This window comes from Microtus pennsylvanicus, chromosome 9, assembly GCF_037038515.1.
Source record: "Microtus pennsylvanicus isolate mMicPen1 chromosome 9, mMicPen1.hap1, whole genome shotgun sequence".
In the NCBI taxonomy this organism is placed as follows: domain Eukaryota; kingdom Metazoa; phylum Chordata; class Mammalia; order Rodentia; family Cricetidae; genus Microtus; species Microtus pennsylvanicus.
In genome coordinates, this window is record NC_134587.1 from 44,197,207 (window position 1) to 44,214,804 (window position 17,598).

General features: G+C 53.1%; 2 protein-coding genes across 16 annotated transcripts in view; one reads left to right on the plus strand and one right to left on the minus strand.

The window, feature by feature from the left end:
• Rapgef1 (Rap guanine nucleotide exchange factor 1) overlaps nucleotides 1–4,237 on the plus strand; it is a 118,728-nt gene extending 114,491 nt beyond the window's left edge. For all 15 annotated transcript variants that reach the window (XM_075985624.1, XM_075985627.1, XM_075985635.1 and 12 more), the window contains 3 exons: nucleotides 202–299; nucleotides 1,381–1,509; nucleotides 2,056–4,237. In XM_075985624.1, coding sequence (XP_075841739.1) covers nucleotides 202–299; nucleotides 1,381–1,509; nucleotides 2,056–2,206 — 378 coding nt within the window. In that variant the 3' untranslated portion in view covers nucleotides 2,207–4,237. The remainder of the gene's footprint in view (nucleotides 1–201; nucleotides 300–1,380; nucleotides 1,510–2,055) is intronic.
• A 3,612-nt stretch (nucleotides 4,238–7,849) lies between these two features.
• Prrt1b (proline rich transmembrane protein 1B) lies at nucleotides 7,850–16,757 on the minus strand. Its single transcript, XM_075984456.1, has 4 exons — nucleotides 16,624–16,757; nucleotides 11,595–12,046; nucleotides 10,608–10,751; nucleotides 7,850–9,463 (listed from the first exon to the last, which is right to left on the minus strand). Exons 1-4 carry the CDS (start codon nucleotides 16,631–16,633, stop codon nucleotides 9,314–9,316), a joined length of 756 nt encoding a protein of 251 aa, XP_075840571.1. The 5' UTR covers nucleotides 16,634–16,757; the 3' UTR covers nucleotides 7,850–9,313.
• Nucleotides 16,758–17,598: the final 841 nt, after the last annotated feature.

The window sequence follows — 17,598 nt, forward strand, 5'->3', positions numbered from 1 at the left end:
CTATTGGGTGGGTGAGATGAGTGAGTATCAGAGGAGAGGGCAAGTGAGCCCACGAACAGGGTCTTCTCTGAGGACGTACTCACATCAGCCACAAACAGGCCTGAGGCCTTCCACCATTAGCAGGTGTCAGCAGGGCCTGCGTCTGGCATGCTTTGGGGCCCTGGCATCATCACGTGTCACTAATTCACCTCCATCCTGCAGGGCCTGGCCGAGTACTGCACATTGATTGACAGCTCATCCTCTTTCCGAGCCTACCGGGCTGCCCTCTCAGAGGTGGAACCCCCATGTATCCCGTACCTGTGAGTTGTCTCCCCACCCACAGCTCTGTGGTCACCACACCTGATGGCTCAGACCTTTCAGCTCCCCCTGCTCATTTTTAGTGGGATTTTGTTGTTTTCATCTTTTGTATGTATTTTAAGTGTGTGTGTGTGTGTGTATGTGTGTGTGTGTGTGTGTGTGCGCGCGCGTGTCTAAGTGCATATGTGTGCTCACAGACTTCGGAAGAGGGATGGGATACCCAGGAACTGGAATTACAAGCAGTGGCCATGTGGGTTCTGGGAACCAAAGCCAGGTCTTCTGCAATGGTAGTAAATACTTTTTTTTTCTTTTGCTTTTTCCTTTTTTTTTCTTTTGCGTCTTCCTTTTTTTTTTTTCAAATAATTTATTTAATTTTATGTGCATTGTATGAAGGTGTCAGATGCCTTGGAACTTTAGTTGCAGACAGTTGTGCGCTGCCATGTGGGCTCTGGGAATTAAACCTGGGTCCTCTGGAAGAGCAGCAATGCTCTTAACTGCTGAACCATCTCTCCAGCCCCATTTGAGTTTTTGTTGTTTGTTCGTTTTGTTTTTTTGTTTCAGTTTTGGTTTTTCAAGGCAGGGTTTCTCTGTGTAGCTTTGGAGCCTGTCCTGGCACTCTGTAGACCAAGCTGGCTTCTAACTCAGAGATCTGCCAGCCTCTGCCTCCCGAGTGCTGGGATTAAAGACGTGCGCCACCACGGCCAACAGCAATAAACACTGCTGAGCCATCTCTGCATTTTTAGTCTATTTGAGTGTTCAGTTAACCACTTCACATTAGCAGGTACCGCCGTCTGACACTGTAGCCAGGTCAGACCCACAGTCCTCCATAAGACGTAAGTGCTCCAGGCTCTGCCAGTGCTGCGCTAGTTTTTAGGGAATCCGTAGGGGGAATCTGACCCAGAGTCCAGAAAGCAAGGCTTCATGTGGTTCAGAAGACCGCCTAAATCTGTGCTCTGGCTTGCTCTGCGGTTCAGTAGCTGCTTGTCATGGGCTACAGTTCTGGTAGCAAAGCCAGTTTACAACAGAACAGCTGCTCCTGAGTCCTGTCTCCATGCAGTAACTGGCTTCTGCCTTCATCCCCAGAGGTCTGATCCTGCAGGACCTGACCTTCGTTCACCTGGGAAACCCAGACTATATTGACGGGAAAGTGAACTTCTCCAAGCGGTGGCAACAGTTCAACATCTTGGACAGCATGCGGTGCTTCCAGCAGGTGTAAGTGCTACCTGGTACCAGCCTGGCCTTGCTGCAGGGAGGGGTACAGTCCCTGCTCCCCTGGGTTTTATCAGGACAGCATGGGAAAATCCACACAAATGGCTCAACTCCTTGTCTGGGCCTAGGCCTGGACCTATGGTGGCAGCCAGTTTGTCCTCCAGTTACATACAAGTCAGGAAGCAGGTACTCTCCAGGCCATAAGAAGGAGGCCAACTGGTCTACAGAGTTTCAGGACAGCCAAGGCTACACAAAGAACCCCTGTCCTGAAAAACCAGAAAAGGAGACTGACAATCCAGGCTACCTGGCTTTAGGACCGGCTTGGCCATCACAGCCCACTCAGGATGGCCGGAGTGCACCGTGTCCCAGACAAGTCTGCCCAGGGGACCACAGGGAAGCCAGTGTTTTATGTCTGGTGCTGAGTGCCACTGTCCCCTGTCAGCTTGGGTAGCAGTGACCCTGCCCCCACAGTCATCTGGGTTGCACCCTGTGAGGTTCTGGCCTGGCTGTTGAGAGCCCTGGACTCGCTGACTGCCCCTCTCCCCCCAGGCACTATGAAATCCGGAGGAACGACGACATCATAACCTTCTTCAATGACTTCAGTGACCACCTGGCCGAGGAGGCCCTATGGGAACTCTCTCTGAAGATCAAACCCAGGAACATCACAAGGCGGAAAACAGACCGTGAAGAGAAGACCTAGGCACTGGCTGGGTGTAAGAACGCTCGAGTGGCCCAAAGAGGACCTGGACCGTCCAGCCTCAGAGCCTATCCACAGCTTGGCTCTGTGGTGGCACCCGAGCCTGCTAGCCGGTTTCCTGCCTCTCTCCCTGTGGCTAAAGCCCCAGGGTCCACAATGAGCTGGCCGGCAGGCCTCAGGACTGGCTTGTGAACTGGTGGCCCCTGGTCTGGTTTTGTTTTCTGTTTTCTGTCGATGCTCCCTCCTGTTCCCTACTGTTCCCTTCCAACTGGGGAGCAACAGAGACCTGAACAGCAAATTAGGGCAGTGGTGGGCCTCAACCCTCTGAAGGGTGCCCTCACCTTCTTAAGTGGCAGATGCGTAAAAGCCCCAGAACCCTTGGGTAGGCTGCCCTCCAGGGACATGGGAGGCAGAAAGCAGAGAAGGGCCATGGCAGGAATCTTTTAAATATGGAGGATGAGGCCTGTAGACCTGGCCCAGAAGGTATGGTGAGTGGCATCAGCAGCCACAGAGCTGGCATCCTCACAGTAGTGGCCCCAGACCTGTCCTGCCATGCATGGCCCGCTAGGCTCACCTGCTACACATGACAGCAACACCAGTAGCACCTCCCTCCTGTGCCCCCACCCTGGCCCAGCCACAGCCGCCGCCAACACCACTGGCACTCTGGGGATCAGGAAGAAGAGGCCGAAGGAAGCGGGAGTTCATGCTAAGCTGGGGCCAAGGCTGTGCTTCTGAGTAGTCAGAGTGAGGGTCTTTAGTGACTGAAGGAGAGGCAAGCAGCCCCTCCATGCTTGCTGTGTGCCTTAAATGCCATCTCCTGTCTCTTCCGGGCCTATGGGCTTCCCTTCCACTTTGCCCAACCCCTGGCAGCCAGCAGGTCCCTAGTCCCTTTCTGTACCCTGGCAATGTCTGGTGTCCCCGAGAAGGCTGAGCAGGCCTGGGGTGTGAGTGCCTCCAGAGGCCTCCTGATTCTAGGCAGGTGCTTGTCCCCTGATGTGGAGCCACCGCTGCTGCTGAGGTTGACAATCGAGGGCAAGATGTTCAGGGCTCAGTGCTAGGGTCTCCCAGGCCCTGGCTCCATGGCCACCACTGTGGCTAGTTGGCAGGGTACAGGTCAGATGTGCTGCTAGCCCTCCCATGCCTCCAGTTCACTTTTTCATGGACAAGCGCCCATTTCTTCTGTCATGGGGCTTGGTCAAGTGGACACCAGGATCTCTGTGCTTCCTCAACCCAGTCATGGCAGCAGAGGGAAGACAACAGCTGCTGGCCGGGTGCAAGTTTGGAACAACTGTCGCTCTGAACCCCTCCTGGGTGTTTTTTTAGCAGCTTTTATCAAAAAAGGAACTCTGGGCTGTTCTTCTCCCCTCTCCGTTTATTTGTGCTGTAAAGAGGGGGGTATCTGTGAACAGCCCCTTGGCCGGCTCCTGGCAGCAGCCAGGGCACCCGGGTTGTCTAAGGACTGTGTGTGTGTGGAGTCAAGCTTGTGAGCAGTCGTGTGGGTCTTTGGTTTGTTTCTCCTTTGCAGGTCCTTCATTTCAGTCACTTCCTCCTGTCCCTCGCGAGTGCTGCTGTGTGCAGGTGGAGGGCACTGTGCACATCGGGCCCTTCCTCCTTGTGCAGACAGTGAGGTGCAATGTGTGGATTTAACTTATTAGCCAACAGGCTTCCCTAGTCACCTGCCTCTGGCTGAGGCTGAGCCCAGTGCTCACCGCAGCCTGGCTTCCACATGTCTGTTTCTCGGGGGTGGGGAGCTGGGAGAGCTGTGCAGATCAGTCTTTGTAGGCACCCTGAGTGGCATGGACAGTTCAGTTTTCTACAGAGGCCAGCCCTTACCTGTGAGTTTGGTATGGACAAGGCTAGAGCAAGCAAATGCCACATCTGGCTGATCGTGAACCGAGACACCTGCCCAATGCCTCCCAGTGTGATGCTGTAATATAAATCCCCCACTAACCTGTCCGACAGTGGCATCTTCCTACAGACATTACAAGCGCGTAACTTTTATATGAAAAAATAAACAGGCAAAAGCCCGTCTGATGCCGCCTCTGTGTCCAGGCTTTCTCTGCCAGGCTGCCTTGGGCCAGTCCCTACCTGTTTGTGACCTAGTTGAAGGGAAGGGGGTGGAGCCTAGGGCTCTGGTCGGCATTCTCTTCTCAGACCTGCTCTTGTGGTTGTGGTCACTCTGGCTGAGTAGAGGAGAGCACCAGGACCTGCCCTTCTCAGACTGAAAGGAAACAGCTTAGTGGCCATAGGCACTTAGCACCGCTCTGACAACCTGGGTTCTCTGGGGCCCATAAGGTAAGAGAAAACTGAGTTTTGCAAGGTGTCCTCCACCTCCACACACATGCGTGAGAAAAAGTAAAAGTAAGTACACAAGCACTGTGCACACCCAAGAGCTGTGTCCCTGCCCTGTCATCACAGTGCCTTCTGCAGGCCACTCCAGTGACTTTCCAAGTGAGTGCTGAGGGAAGAGTATGGTCTCTGCTCCATGAGATGTCCTCAGGACTCGGGACATCAGACTGGAGAGAGGACTCCACAGTTAGGAGCAGTGGCTGCTCTTGCTGAAGACCTGAGTTCAAGTCCCAGCACACACGGTGTCTAACAACAGGCAGTGCCCTCTTCTGACCTCTCCCAGCACCAGGCATGCGAATAGTGCACATGCACGCAAACAAAACACTCATACACAAAATCTTAATTAAAAAACAAGCCTGAGTCACACTTGGTAGGAGGCGCATCTTTAATTCCAGCACTTGGGAGGCAGAAGCAGTTGGATCCCTGTGATCTCCAGGCCAGCCGGGGATACAAGTGAAACCTTGTCTTTTTTGTGTGTGTGTGGTTTTTCGAGACAGGGTTTCTCTGTAGCTTTGGAGCCTGTCCTGGAACTACCTCTGTAGACCAGGCTGGTCTCGAACTCACAGAGATCCGCCTGCCTCTGCCTCCCAGGTGCTGGGTTTAAAGGAGTGCGCCACATGGGTGTGTAGCTCAGTGGTAAGATGCTTGTCTAGTATGTGTGAGGTCCTAGGTTCAATCCCCAATACCACACCACATGCAAAAAGCACTATATACATAAAATGAGACATTTTATCAGATCATATTGTAAAGATATCAGTTGCCAGGTGTGGTACACTGCGTAGCCTGAGCTACATACTGAGAACTCCCAAAATAGGCATCTCATCCTCAATTAGTAGCTGGTGTGAAGCAATTCCTATTAAAATCCCAGTAGTGCGTGCGTGTGCGTGCGTGCGTGTGTGTGCGTGCGTGTGTGTGCGTGTGCACAGTGCGCATGTCTGGACAAGAAGGCTAGAGACTGACATCAGATGTCGTCTTCAGTTGTTATCCCCCTTTTTTAAGATTTATTTTTCACTGGCATGACGCACACCTTTAATCTTTAATCCCAGTGCTCAGGAGGATCTCTGTGAGATCAAGGCCAGCCTGGTCTACAGAGTGAGTTTCAAGACAGGCTCCAAAGCTACACAGAGAAACCCTGTGTCGAAGAAAGAAAAAGGGGGAGGGGCTCTAGCACCCTTAACCACTGGAACCTCTCTAGCCAGACAGATCTTTATTATTTAAGTATATTTGTAAATCTTACTTCTCTCACTGTTTGTTTGTTGGTTCTGTTTTTCCAGACAGGGTTTCTTTGTGTGGCCCTTGTTCTGGAACTCACTGAATAGACCAAGCTGGACTGGAACACACAGAGACCCGCCTGTCTCTGCCTCCCGAGTGCTGGGATTAAAGGTGTGCACCGCCACCCTCTGGCTTCTGTTACTATGATGAGCCGTATTTTGTATCTAACCTCTTCATTGAGTTGCCTTCTGGTTTTTGTTTTATTTTTCATTGTATTCCATGATTCCAGCTACAGAATCATGTCTTCTGGTTTTGTTTTCCTTTTGTGTGTTTGTGGGGGGGTGTGTAATGGGCAGCTGTGCAAATGTCCCAGTGCCTATGTGGAGCTCAGGGCACAACTTTGAGAAGTTGCCTCTCTCCTTCCACCATGCAGGTCCTGGGGATTAAAAGCCTTGGTGACAAATGCCTTTACCTGATGAGCCATCACCCTTTAATTGATGAATAGTCACACTTAGTGCTGAGATGTCCCCCACTATAGCTGTGTATTCACACTTAGTGCTGAGATGTCCCCTATAGCTGTGTATTCACACTTAGTGCTGGGCTGTGCCCCACTATATCTGTGTATTCACACTTAGTGCTGGGATGTCCCTCGCTATAGCTGTGTATTCACACTTAGTGCTGGACCGTGCCCCACTATAGCTGTGTATTCACACTTAGTGCTGGGATGTCCCCTATAGCTGTGTATTCACACTTAGTGCTGGACCGTGCCCCACTATATCTGTATATTCACACTTAGTGCTGGGATGTCCCCTATAGCTGTGTATTCACACTTAGTGCTGGGATGTCCCCTATAGCTGTGTATTCACACTTAGTGCTGGGCTGTGCCCCACTATATCTGTATATTCACACTTAGTGCTAAGCCGTGCCCCACTATAGCTGTGTATTCACACTTAGTGCTGGACCGTGCCCCACTATATCTGTATATTCACACTTAGTGCTGGGATGTCCCCTATAGCTGTGTATTCACACTTAGTGCTGGACCGTGCCCCACTATATCTGTGTATTCACACTTAGTGCTGGGATGCCCCCACTATAGCTGTGTATTCACACTTAGTGCTGGACCGTGCCCCACTATAGCTGTGTATTCACACTTAGTGCTGGGCTGTGCCCCACTATAGCTGTGTATTCACACTTAGTGCTGGGCTGTGCCTCACTATCTGTGTATTCACACTTAGTGCTGAGATGTCCCTCGCTATAGCTGTGTATTCACACTTAGTGCTGAGATGTCCCCCACTATAGCTGTGTATTCACACTTAGTGCTGGGCTGTGCCTCACTATCTGTGTATTCACACTTAGTGCTGAGATGTCCCTCGCTATAGCTGTGTATTCACACTTAGTGCTGAGATGTCCCCCACTATAGCTGTGTATTCACACTTAGTGCTGAGATGTCCCCCACTATAGCTGTATATTCACACTTAGTGCTGAGATGTCCCCCACTATAGCTGTGTATTCACACTTAGTGCTGAGCCGTCTGTTTCTCACATTCCAGACTCCACTTTCCTGTTTTCTTAGGAGCCTCTCCCTCAACAGCATTAATGGGCACTGGACCTTGAAATCCTGACGCAGGTAATCTTGACAGTTTTATTTATCACCACCCAAGGTATTCTAAAGCAGCAGCAGAAGAGGCAAAATTCCCATTAGTCATGCAGAGCTTCAGGCTGCAGTTACAGGCCCCCTGCAGTTTAACAGGATCCCCAGGTGACTGATCCCACCAAAGGAACAGCCTTCTAGAAACCGTGCCATGGCGACTTATTTAAAAGGCCTGAGAATGGTGTCATTGGCTGCTGGGTGCTATGAGGTACCTCTGAGGCATCTACCAGCTCCCCAAAAAATCCTTTCGTCCTCTTTGTGGCTGTCATGCATTTTGAAGGTCAAGTTCTTGGTTCCAGAACAGCCCTGTGTTCTGGATCTCCACAGGGCTCACTGCTGACTTCCTTATTCCAGTCTCCAACCCTGGAGGGGGCTTTAGGAGCTGTTGGCTACTAGGAGCAGGGCCCAGAGGGCCAGCCTCTGTGTGTGTGTGTGTGTGTGTGTGTGTGTGTGTGTGTGTGTGAGAGAGAGAGAGAGAGAGAGAGAGAGAGAGAGAGAGAGAGAGAGAGAGAGAGAGAGAGCGCTGTCCATGCTTTAAAGTCCGGCTTAGTGCCCTCCTCAGAGATGGATGGGACCCTGTGACTGTGACAAGAGTCTCCCTCACAGCCTGCTGGACTTGGCCTCGGGGCACATGATGTGAGGACAGCTGTGTGTATCAGTGCACAGGTGTCTCACAGCATCTGGGGTAGCCTGGTTGGAGAGCACTCTCAGTTGACAGCCATCCCTAACAGACCCGTTTGTTTGCTTGTTTGTTTGTTTTTCAAGACAGGGTTTCTCCGTAACATTTGGAGCTGGTCAGCTACCTTTTTTTTTCTTCGAGACAGGGTTTCTCTGTAGTTTTGGAGCCTGTCCTATCCTGGATCTCACTAGGTAGACCAGACTGGCCTTGAACTCCCAGAGATCCACCTGCCTCTGCCTCCTGCGTGCTGGGATTCCAGAGATCCACCTGCCTCTGCCTCCAGCGTGCTGGGATTAAAAGCAGTGCCACCATCACCCAGCACCTTTTGTTTATTTCTAAGGCAGTCTCACGTAGCCCAGGCTTACCTCCAGCTCTTGGTGTAGCCAGAGCTGCCTCTGAACTGTGCCTTCTGCTCAAGTTCTGGGATTACAGACACGCTCTGCCACGGCCCATCTGTGTAGAGCTAGGGATGGAACACGGGGCTTTGTGCATGCAGGGAACTGAGCAAACCATCCTCAACCCTCGGCTGGCCTCGTGCAGTGAGTGTAGAAGAGTGAGCAGGAAGCTGGGGCAGGGAAAGGCGGAAATGGAAACCTCAGACAGGTAGCCAGCGGAAGCCAGAGGCAGTAAAGAGAAGAAACTTTTAGAAAAGTGGATCTCGGGAAACGAGGCGTCCTGTGTAAGTGGAACTGAAGTGTGAGCCGCAGACAGACAGCTCGGAGAAGGCTAAGCAATGGATCTGAGGACTCAGTTGCTCTCAGATGATAGACAGAAAGTAGCGGTGTTCTCTGAAGTAGTGACAGGAAGTTCTGTCGCTTCTTACTAACTGACCATAGCCTGCCCTGATCTCTCCCCACATGGGCAAGAGTGCAGGAGCAGTCAGGAACTCCCAGGGAGAGAAGCAGAAGTGAGTTCTCTTCGCTCTCCTAGGGAGAGCGCATGTGACTAGAGCCAGATCCCTGAGTTGGGCTGGAGATGGCCACGTCCTCTGGAAGGCTCTGAAGACAGTGGGGACAGTAGTCTTCTGTGTTCTCCAGGAGTGAAGGTGAAGACGGGCATCCCAGGAAGGGCCTGTGTCCCTCAGATGTGGATCCTACCAAAGGCCTCAGTGGGCCACCCGCAGACAGAACTTCTGAGCCCACATCTCCTTTGCCCTGTGTGAGCAACATGAGGAATCAGGGTCCACGGAAAGGGCACGGCCTGGCCTGCAAGTCCTGGGCTCAGGGGAGGTAAAGGGCCACCACCACATAGATGACCCAGCTGGTTGACACAAAGACCCCGAAGAGCAGGCTGAAGAGCACGAGCGAGCGGGCCTTCCTCGAAGCCTCCTCTGCCTGTGCCAGGTCACCCCTGCCCAGGGCTGCTCGAGTCTGTAATGAGACAGGTCAAGGTGGGATGCATCAACAGTGATACCCCTCTACCCACCCCAAATCCCACCAGTACAGCTTCAAGACCAGGCCCATGCCACAAGCCAGAACTGCCAGTCTGGGAATCTCAGTACCCACCCCCACAGCTCATTGAGGTGCGGGAATGGTGGCAGAGGTCCCTCTAGCACTAAGGAATGCCCTCAGATTTCTCTCATGCCACCTCATAGCGGCTCTCAAATGGGGCTCATTGCACCCCACTTTGCTGATGGTGGCGTAAAAGTTCAGCAGACTTAAATGACCTCCCTGGGCCACACAGCTGGTGGGAAAGTCAAAACCCACAGTCCCATCTCTGAGCTGCTTGCTCCCCTCAGTCCTGGATGGTGCTAACCTGAACTGAGACTTCCCCCTCTTCCCAGCAAGGCCAAGCCGTTAGCTGCAAGCACAGCTCCCAACCCAAGGCTTGCCTTCTGTCAGACAGAATGTCATGGCACCTTTGTGAGTCCTCCGGGCCTGAGCCAGGCACGTGGACAGTAATGGAGGGAAAAGCAGGAGGCAGGAGGGGGGGGAGAAATACTAGTGAGAGAGCATGGATAGAGACGGACAGTCGTGCAAATGAAAGAATGAACAGGGAGTGAGGCAGGGGAATAGAAACTGGGAGGTGAGTCAGTGAAAAGGCGGTGAAGGAGGTGGATGAATTGACAGGTGACGGGTGGAGGGCAGGAGGCTGAATTGATAGATGTGGCTTGGCGGGAGGGAGAGCAGGGAGATGAATTAACCGGTGAGTAGTTGTGAGGCAGCAGGGCAGAGGTGTGGGCAGGCAGATGGCAGCTAGACAGAGGGGCTAGCCGAGGCAGCTGGTTGGGAGTGCAGACTCCAGGCTGCCGAAATACTCCCAACAGGGCTGGGCAACACCTCGGCCCTCATCAATCATTTATACCTTGTTTTGTTTTAGAACTTGCCAGAACAGATCCTTAGTAAAGAGGGTCACAGGCAAGCAGCAGGAGGTAAACAGACAAGAAAGGCTAGGCCCCACAATGGGGCTTCTTCCTGGGTCCTTCCCAGCCGCTAGCGGCTGTGTAGGACACCTAGGAGTCTCCACAGGGGCAGAGGCTCCTGTCCTTCAGCTGTGTCCCTCCCGGTCACCTACCTCGTGGGAGTAGACGATGGCTATAAGCCCCGTGAGAAGGCAACAGAACAGGGTCACCAGCACTGACTCCATCATGAAGTCCTTGGGCAGAGGCCTGTGTTCCACTGGCATGGGGGCAGGCCCTCCGGCCACGGGGCTGCCGTACTGTGGGGCAGAACTACTTACATGAAAAACCAGGGAAACTGGGGCTGACCCCACCCCCTACCCCTCCTCACACCCACCCCGGCCTCTGGAGTGTTCTCATCTCTGCCCTGCACACACGGCCTAGTCCAGGGCCGACCACCACAATATCCTATCCTGCCAGGGAGCTGTGTAGGCCTCCACCTCCCCCCACAGTGGCAACCCACTGCCTGTCTGCCCTTTTGTCAACAGGGCCTCTCTGTGTAGACTTGGCTGGGCTAAGACCCAGGGATCCACCAACCTCTGTGGCTGCTGGAGTTACAGGCCTGTGCCTAGGTAATCCTAGTACTTAGGAGGCGGAGGCAACAGAATCGGGTGTCTCAGCTACAAAGTGAGTTCCAGGCCAGCCTGAGTTGCATGAGACCTTGTCTTTAAAAGTTTTCTTTTAACCAGGTAGTGGTGGTGTTTGCCTTTAATCTCAGTACTTGGGAGGCAAAGGCAGACGTATCTCTCTGAGTCCAGCCTGGTCTACAGACCAAGTTCCAGGATGGTCAGGGCTAAACAGAGAAGCGCTGTCTTGGGGGGTGGAGGGGAATCTTTTTATTATTATTTTTCTTTCAATCAGGCAATCACCTCACATCCACTTTGGGGCCGCCATCACTAATGTCACCTTCCTTACTCCTCTTGCCACCACAGCAAACCCATCCTTCCCAGAGCACCTGGCTTGGTCACCCCTCAACCTGTGCCCAGTGTCCTTCTTGGACAGCTCCTATTCATCCTTAGGAATTCTCCTTGCTTGTCGCTTTTCTCTACCTCGAGAAATCTCTAGCCACCTGTGTGTAGGTCTGCCATTGGGCGTGATCTCACCGCGGGGAAGGGGAAGGAGGCTCCGGCAGCAGCGGCGGGTGGAAAGAGCGGCCCAGGGGGCGGTGGGTAGAGTGCAGCGGGCCCGGGTGCGGGCTGGAACAGCACCGGCACCTGCGGGAAGGGCGGGTAGAGCAGCGCCACTGCCTTGGGGTCCGGCGGCGCGTAGGGCGGCGGCTCACCCACGAAGCCTATGGGCGGCACGGTGCCACTGGTGGCCTTGGGCCCGGGCCCCGCATCGCCCGACGAGGATGCGGGTTCTGGGTCCCCCCGGGCGGGCTCGCTGCCCTCTGCGGCCACGGCCCCGTCCTCGTCCGGCCCTGCGTCTTCATCCAGCAGCTGCGGGCGGCGGGGGAGCTGCGGGAGCGCCGGCTGTGAGGGGTTGCGCGTGTCCTCGGTGGCGACGGTAGGGTCCTCCGGGACTGCGGGGCTGTCTCCCCTCTTGGCATCGGGACCTGGGGAGAAAGGCCTGTGAGGCCAGGCTGCTGATCCCCGAGCCCAATCGCACCCAGAGAGCAGGGGACCCAGTGCGTCCCTCCTGGCAGCCTGGGTTCCAATGCTCCCATCACCCTGCCCCATGAGGCTCCTTCGGTGATGCCTCCTCTTGAACCTAGGCAGAACCTGACACTTTCTCTGGCCTAGGGGACACTGACAAAGCACAAGTTGGAACTTAAAACACCTTGTCTTTGAGTCGCCAGAGCTTGGGGAGGTGTGCTCAGTAATGTTAGCGGGTCAGCTCTCAGGGTGACCAAGACGTTCTGAACATGAAGGAAGGGAAGTTCACGATGCAAGGGTACAGGACTTACTGATACTGACGCCTCAGCTCTTAGCAGTGGTCTTGCCAGGGCTGGTGAGACGGATTTGTTGGTGACGTGTCTGCTGTGCAACCATGGAAACCTAAGTTCAATTCTTTGAACCTACACAAAAATCATGGCAGACGTTTGCCATCCCCGCAGTGGAGACTCGCAGTTCCCTGGGGCTCACTGGCCTAACTGATGGTCTAACAGTCAGCGAGAGACTCCAATATCAGAGGAGACAGCTCCAGAGATAATGCTTGAGGCTGACCTATGGCCTCCCTCTTGGGAAAAGAATAGGGGACAAAACCGTTCATGATGGAAAAGTTCATGCTGAGTGCTTTAAGCAGACTTTTTTTTAAATGCATTTATTTGTATACGCATGAGTGTTTTACCTGCATGTATGTTTGTACATTATATGCATGCAGTGTCTGTGGAGGTCAAAAGAGGATGTTGGACCCCCTGGACCTGGAGTTACAGATGGTTGTGTACTGCCGTATGGGTACTGGAAATTGAACCAGGGTCTCCTCTGCAAGAGCAGCAAGTGCTCTTAACCCCTGAGCCATCTCTCCAGCCCGAGCCCAAGTGCTCCAACCCCTGAGACAAATCACAAAAACCATCAAGGGTCCCTGAAAGTGAAAACAGCAAGTAGGTTCCTCACTTCCCTGCTCCTCAGGGCCCTGAGTCCAGGATAAAGGAATGATCCCGCGGGGAGAGCAGAGTGGAGATGCTGGACTCCTGAGCACTGCCTGTGAGCTCAGTCACCATTGGATTCTCTGGTCCTGGAGGACCCCAAGTCCTGAACAATCAGGGGTGCTCTGGCACTCTAGAATTAATCTAATGCAGCCCTAAGCACAGGTGTAGAGACAGACCCACGCACTAGCACAGGAAGCCTGAGAGATGAGCTGACCACGGAGAAGTCACGCACAGAGGGTGAACTCAAGCTGAGTATGGCGTAATCACCCGAGCCAGGGAATCACAGCAGAGCCGAGAGGCAACACTGACAGCCTCTGCACCAAAGGCCCAAAGCCAAATAATCTGCACTGTGAAGAACTGCAACCGTGTGAGCATTCTTCAAGGAAAACCAAAGAGAGGGAAGGGACCAACAAACTCTGCAATCCCAGCACCCAGGACTGCTGCAAGTTCAAGTCCAGCTAGGGCTATGAGACCCTATCTCAAAAACAAAAAGAAAGGTCAGCTGGATGGCTCAGCATGGTAGAACTTGCTGCTGGGTCTCAAGTTCAATCCCCAAGACACCCATGGTAGAAGAAGAGAAAAGACTCCTGCAAATTGTCCTCTGACCTCCACTGTGAACTATGGAATTCTAGTGCTTATACATGCACCTCAAACTCACAGAGATCCTCCTGCCTCTGCCTTCCGAGTTCTGGAACTAAAGGCGCAATCCCAGAATTCAGAAGGCAGAGGCAGGAGAATCTCTGTGAGCTTGAGGCCATCCCAGCCTACAGAGTGAATTCCACAACAGCCAAGACTACACAGAGAAACCCTGTCTCAAAAAAAACCACACACACACACACAATTAAAACACTAACACATCCCATCTCTGGTACCCAGACACTGGAATTAGAAGAAAAAGCATCCATGTTCCACAAGGTGAAGAGAAACACACTTGGGAACCAAGTAGCTATTTTAAACTAAATTTTAAATTATCTGAATTTATTTCATTTATTGAGACAAATTCTCACTATGTATCCCCAGATAGCCTGGAACTGAGAGTCTAATATTTGAAGAGATCACAACACACATTTTTACTATGTTTGGTCTGGTGTATTTGAACAATACTTCAGAGTTAAAACCTTAAGAAAACTTGCTAAAGGCTGGGACATAGTTCAGTGATAAAGAGCTTGCCCGGCTGAAAGACCCGGATAAATCCAGACCCCTCTAGCAGAAAGAATAGAGCCAAAAATCTAGCAGGGAGAGAAGAACCAAAAATCTACATTAGCCAGTTCAGTGACTCTGTTCCGGGAACTAGCTGACCATAAAGTTAGAATATAATCTTGAGAATAATCTTTTTTTTAAAACATTTATTTATTTATTAAGTATACAGTATTCTGTCTGCTTGCATGCCTGCAGGCCAGAAGAGGGCACCAGACCTCATTACAGATGGTTGTGAGCCACCATGTGGTTGCTGGGAATTGAACTCAGGACCTCTGGAAGAGCAGGCAGTGCTCTTAACCTCTGAGCCATTTCTCCAGCCCGAGAATAATCTTGAGAAATGGGGAGTTACCCCCTTGTGGGGTATTTTCGGAATTTTCCAATGACGCCCTCCCTACCCCCTTTGGGCTGTGGTTTCTTCCCCTAAATACCCCCTCTCCCAGCTACTCGGGGTTGAACTCCTCTACCCCTGCCTGAGAAATGAGTTTCGGCCCCAGCGAGCTGGTTCCTGTCCTGTCAATAAACCTCGGTGATTGCAGCAAGGACGGTCTCTTGTAAGTTCCTGGGGGGTCATGTTATCCCGAGACTTGAGTGAGTCTCCCCATTCCGGGAGGTCTTTCACGGCATTCATGGGATCCTCAATACTGAAGAGAGGGAGGAAGGGATGGAAATGTTTGGGGGGGGGGTTGATTGTTGTTTTTAGTTTGTTTTTTGATTTTTTTTTCTGAGACAGGCTTTCTCTGTGCAGCCCTGGCTGCCCTGGAACTCACCGCTCTGTAGACCAGGCTGGCCTTGAACTCAGAGATCTGCCTGCCTCTGCCTCCTGGAAAAGTTTTCTAAAGTCACCTGAACAGGGCTCGGGGATGGCTCAGTGGGTAAGAGCACTTGCTGAACACACGTGAGGACCTGGGTTCGTATCCGCAGAACCCACAGAAAAAGCAGGAGTCGGTGGGAAGAGAAGGTGTGCACCAGAAACCTCAGTGCTGTGGGGACGGATAAAGCCCCAGGCTGGGGGAAAAATCCCCTCTAACGGGAATAAGGCAGAACCGGAAGTCCCCCCTCTGACCTCTCTGCCTACTGTGAATCCACTAATTCACACATGAACATGTACAGACACACACACACCACTGGCACGTTTAGCTCCTCCCCTCTCTTGTAGGGAAATCCTTAGCACCACCAATGAACCAGGGCAAACCTGCTCCTGGACAGACCACAAACAACGGCTAGGTAACTCCGGAACCAGCCGGTCAGTCCCAGGAACCCTCCCCTGGATGAGCTGGCCCTAAGGGCAGGTGCGAACACGGGCCCTGGGACCCTGGGCCTCTTTCCACCAGCTATAAAATAAGGACATATAATGGCAACAGCAATGTTAACTACGACAGGGAGCAGGTGCCAGGGCCCTGGGCTCAAGTCCTCCCCAATCTTAAGGATTTTCCTTACACAGACTAGGGAGCCAAGGGCCCAGCAAGCACTTCAACTACTTAAAGTCACTGCAAAAGGAGCCCGTACGCGGTCGCAGAAACGCCAGGCCCTTGACCCAGTTATCAAAACAAAAACCGCAATTTCCCTGGATCCCGCCAGAGCAAATACCTGGCCCTATGGCACGCAGATAGGGGCCTCCGAGTAAATAAATCCACTGGCTGAGCCTGGCTCTGTGGCCTGGGGTTCTAGAGTTCTCGACACCCGAGCCTGAGGCGACAGTCCAACCGAGACAGAGGAGGTGTTGGGGCTGTTCCAAGGCTAGGGGTAATCTAGAAGGGGGCGGGGCACAGTGAAATTCTGCTAGTCACCCCAGCATCCTCTATAGCAGGTGTAGAGGATGCGAGGGGCACCCGGCGCATCTGATCGCGACCCTGTATGGGTCCTGGCAACACCCATGCCCGTGGGACTCCCGAGTAAGCGCGGGGACGCGGTTACGGCTCCCCGGGGTCCTCTGCTTGGATGTGTGGCCGCGATGGGACCCTACCAGGGAGCATCCACACCTGCCTCTCTATTCTCTGATCCAGCCTGCTAGTTCTCTCCCAACCTACGGCTCTGCATGCCTCCTTGCTGGGTCACCCTGCTTGAGGAGCCTAGCCTGGTCGGGGCTGGGGTCCGTGAACAAAGCAAGCACACACTGGACACAACCAGGAGAGTCTGGGCGGGAAATGCAGAGCCACTTGCTGCTGCCAGGACACCGGCTTTCTACCAGGGGCCCGTCCTTCCCCAGATGTCCCGCAGTGATGCAAGAAAGAGCGAGAGTTGCTGAACTTTCCGCCGCAGCCTCTTGGATCCCCCCAATGTCACCTCGCTCCTGCTTGCGCCCTCGGTCTTTGCGCTTAGTCACCGTACCCGGCGCCCCTTACCTGCCTCCATGGCTGGATCCGCGTGAGTGCTCGCAGGCTGCGCTGCTCCAGGTTTCAAGTCTGGGTCCGCCCCACTAGGTTGAGGGTGCAGACTCGGGTTTCCTGGTGCCCGCAGCGCGACAGGTTAATAATTGACCGCCTTGTTTGTCCACGACTGTGTCAACACGTCGCTCCCTCGCGCCCTGGCGCTTGCAACCCACCCTGCGTCCTCCCGGCTTGGGTCAGACTGCGCTGCGGCGGACCCCGAGGGTAGGATCCGCTCTTTGGAGCCTTGTGAGCCCTTTGCGGAGTTGCGGGACCTGGATGTTGGGCGGGGGAGGGGAGTGGTCAAAATAATAGGCCGGGCAGGAGGCTCGTGCAATTCCTACAGGGATGGGTAGAGCACGGAGAAAAAAAACATAGGTAGAAGGGGAGACCTGGGCAAAGGCAAGATAGAATAACTAAGTCATCAGCTTCCGGCTCCCTGCCCCAGAGAAGCCAGGAGTGTAGATTTCATCTAAGAGCTGAGGTTTAGAACAACTGGTGCCTAACTTTCTTCCCGAGATGCACCAGGCTAAAGAATGTCCAACAGGTCCGAACCCAGTCACCTGAAAATACCACACTCGCGACGCAGGCACGCTTGGCCGCCTTATGTGTATTCACAGCTATGCTCCCTTACGAGGAGGAATGTTGTGTCAGGTTTTCAGTTCACGCGGGTCCATAGAAGAAACAGGGTCACTCGGGAGAATTTTAGCCTTCGCAGCCTCAGGGAGTCAGCCTCTGGCGAGCTAACTGACTGTAGCTTTGCGAAAGGTTTCTTTTATTGTTGTACAGTTTACACCGTTAGCGAGTCAATTTCCGCATACCAAAACCTCTTATCTGAAGCTCCCCAAAGAGACAAATGCCAAAGCAATTTCCAGTCACAGGCCGTCTCCGTTTACCGAGTCCTCCCAAAACCAAGTTTTGCATAGGCTTTGAACCTTTAGGAAACTCTCA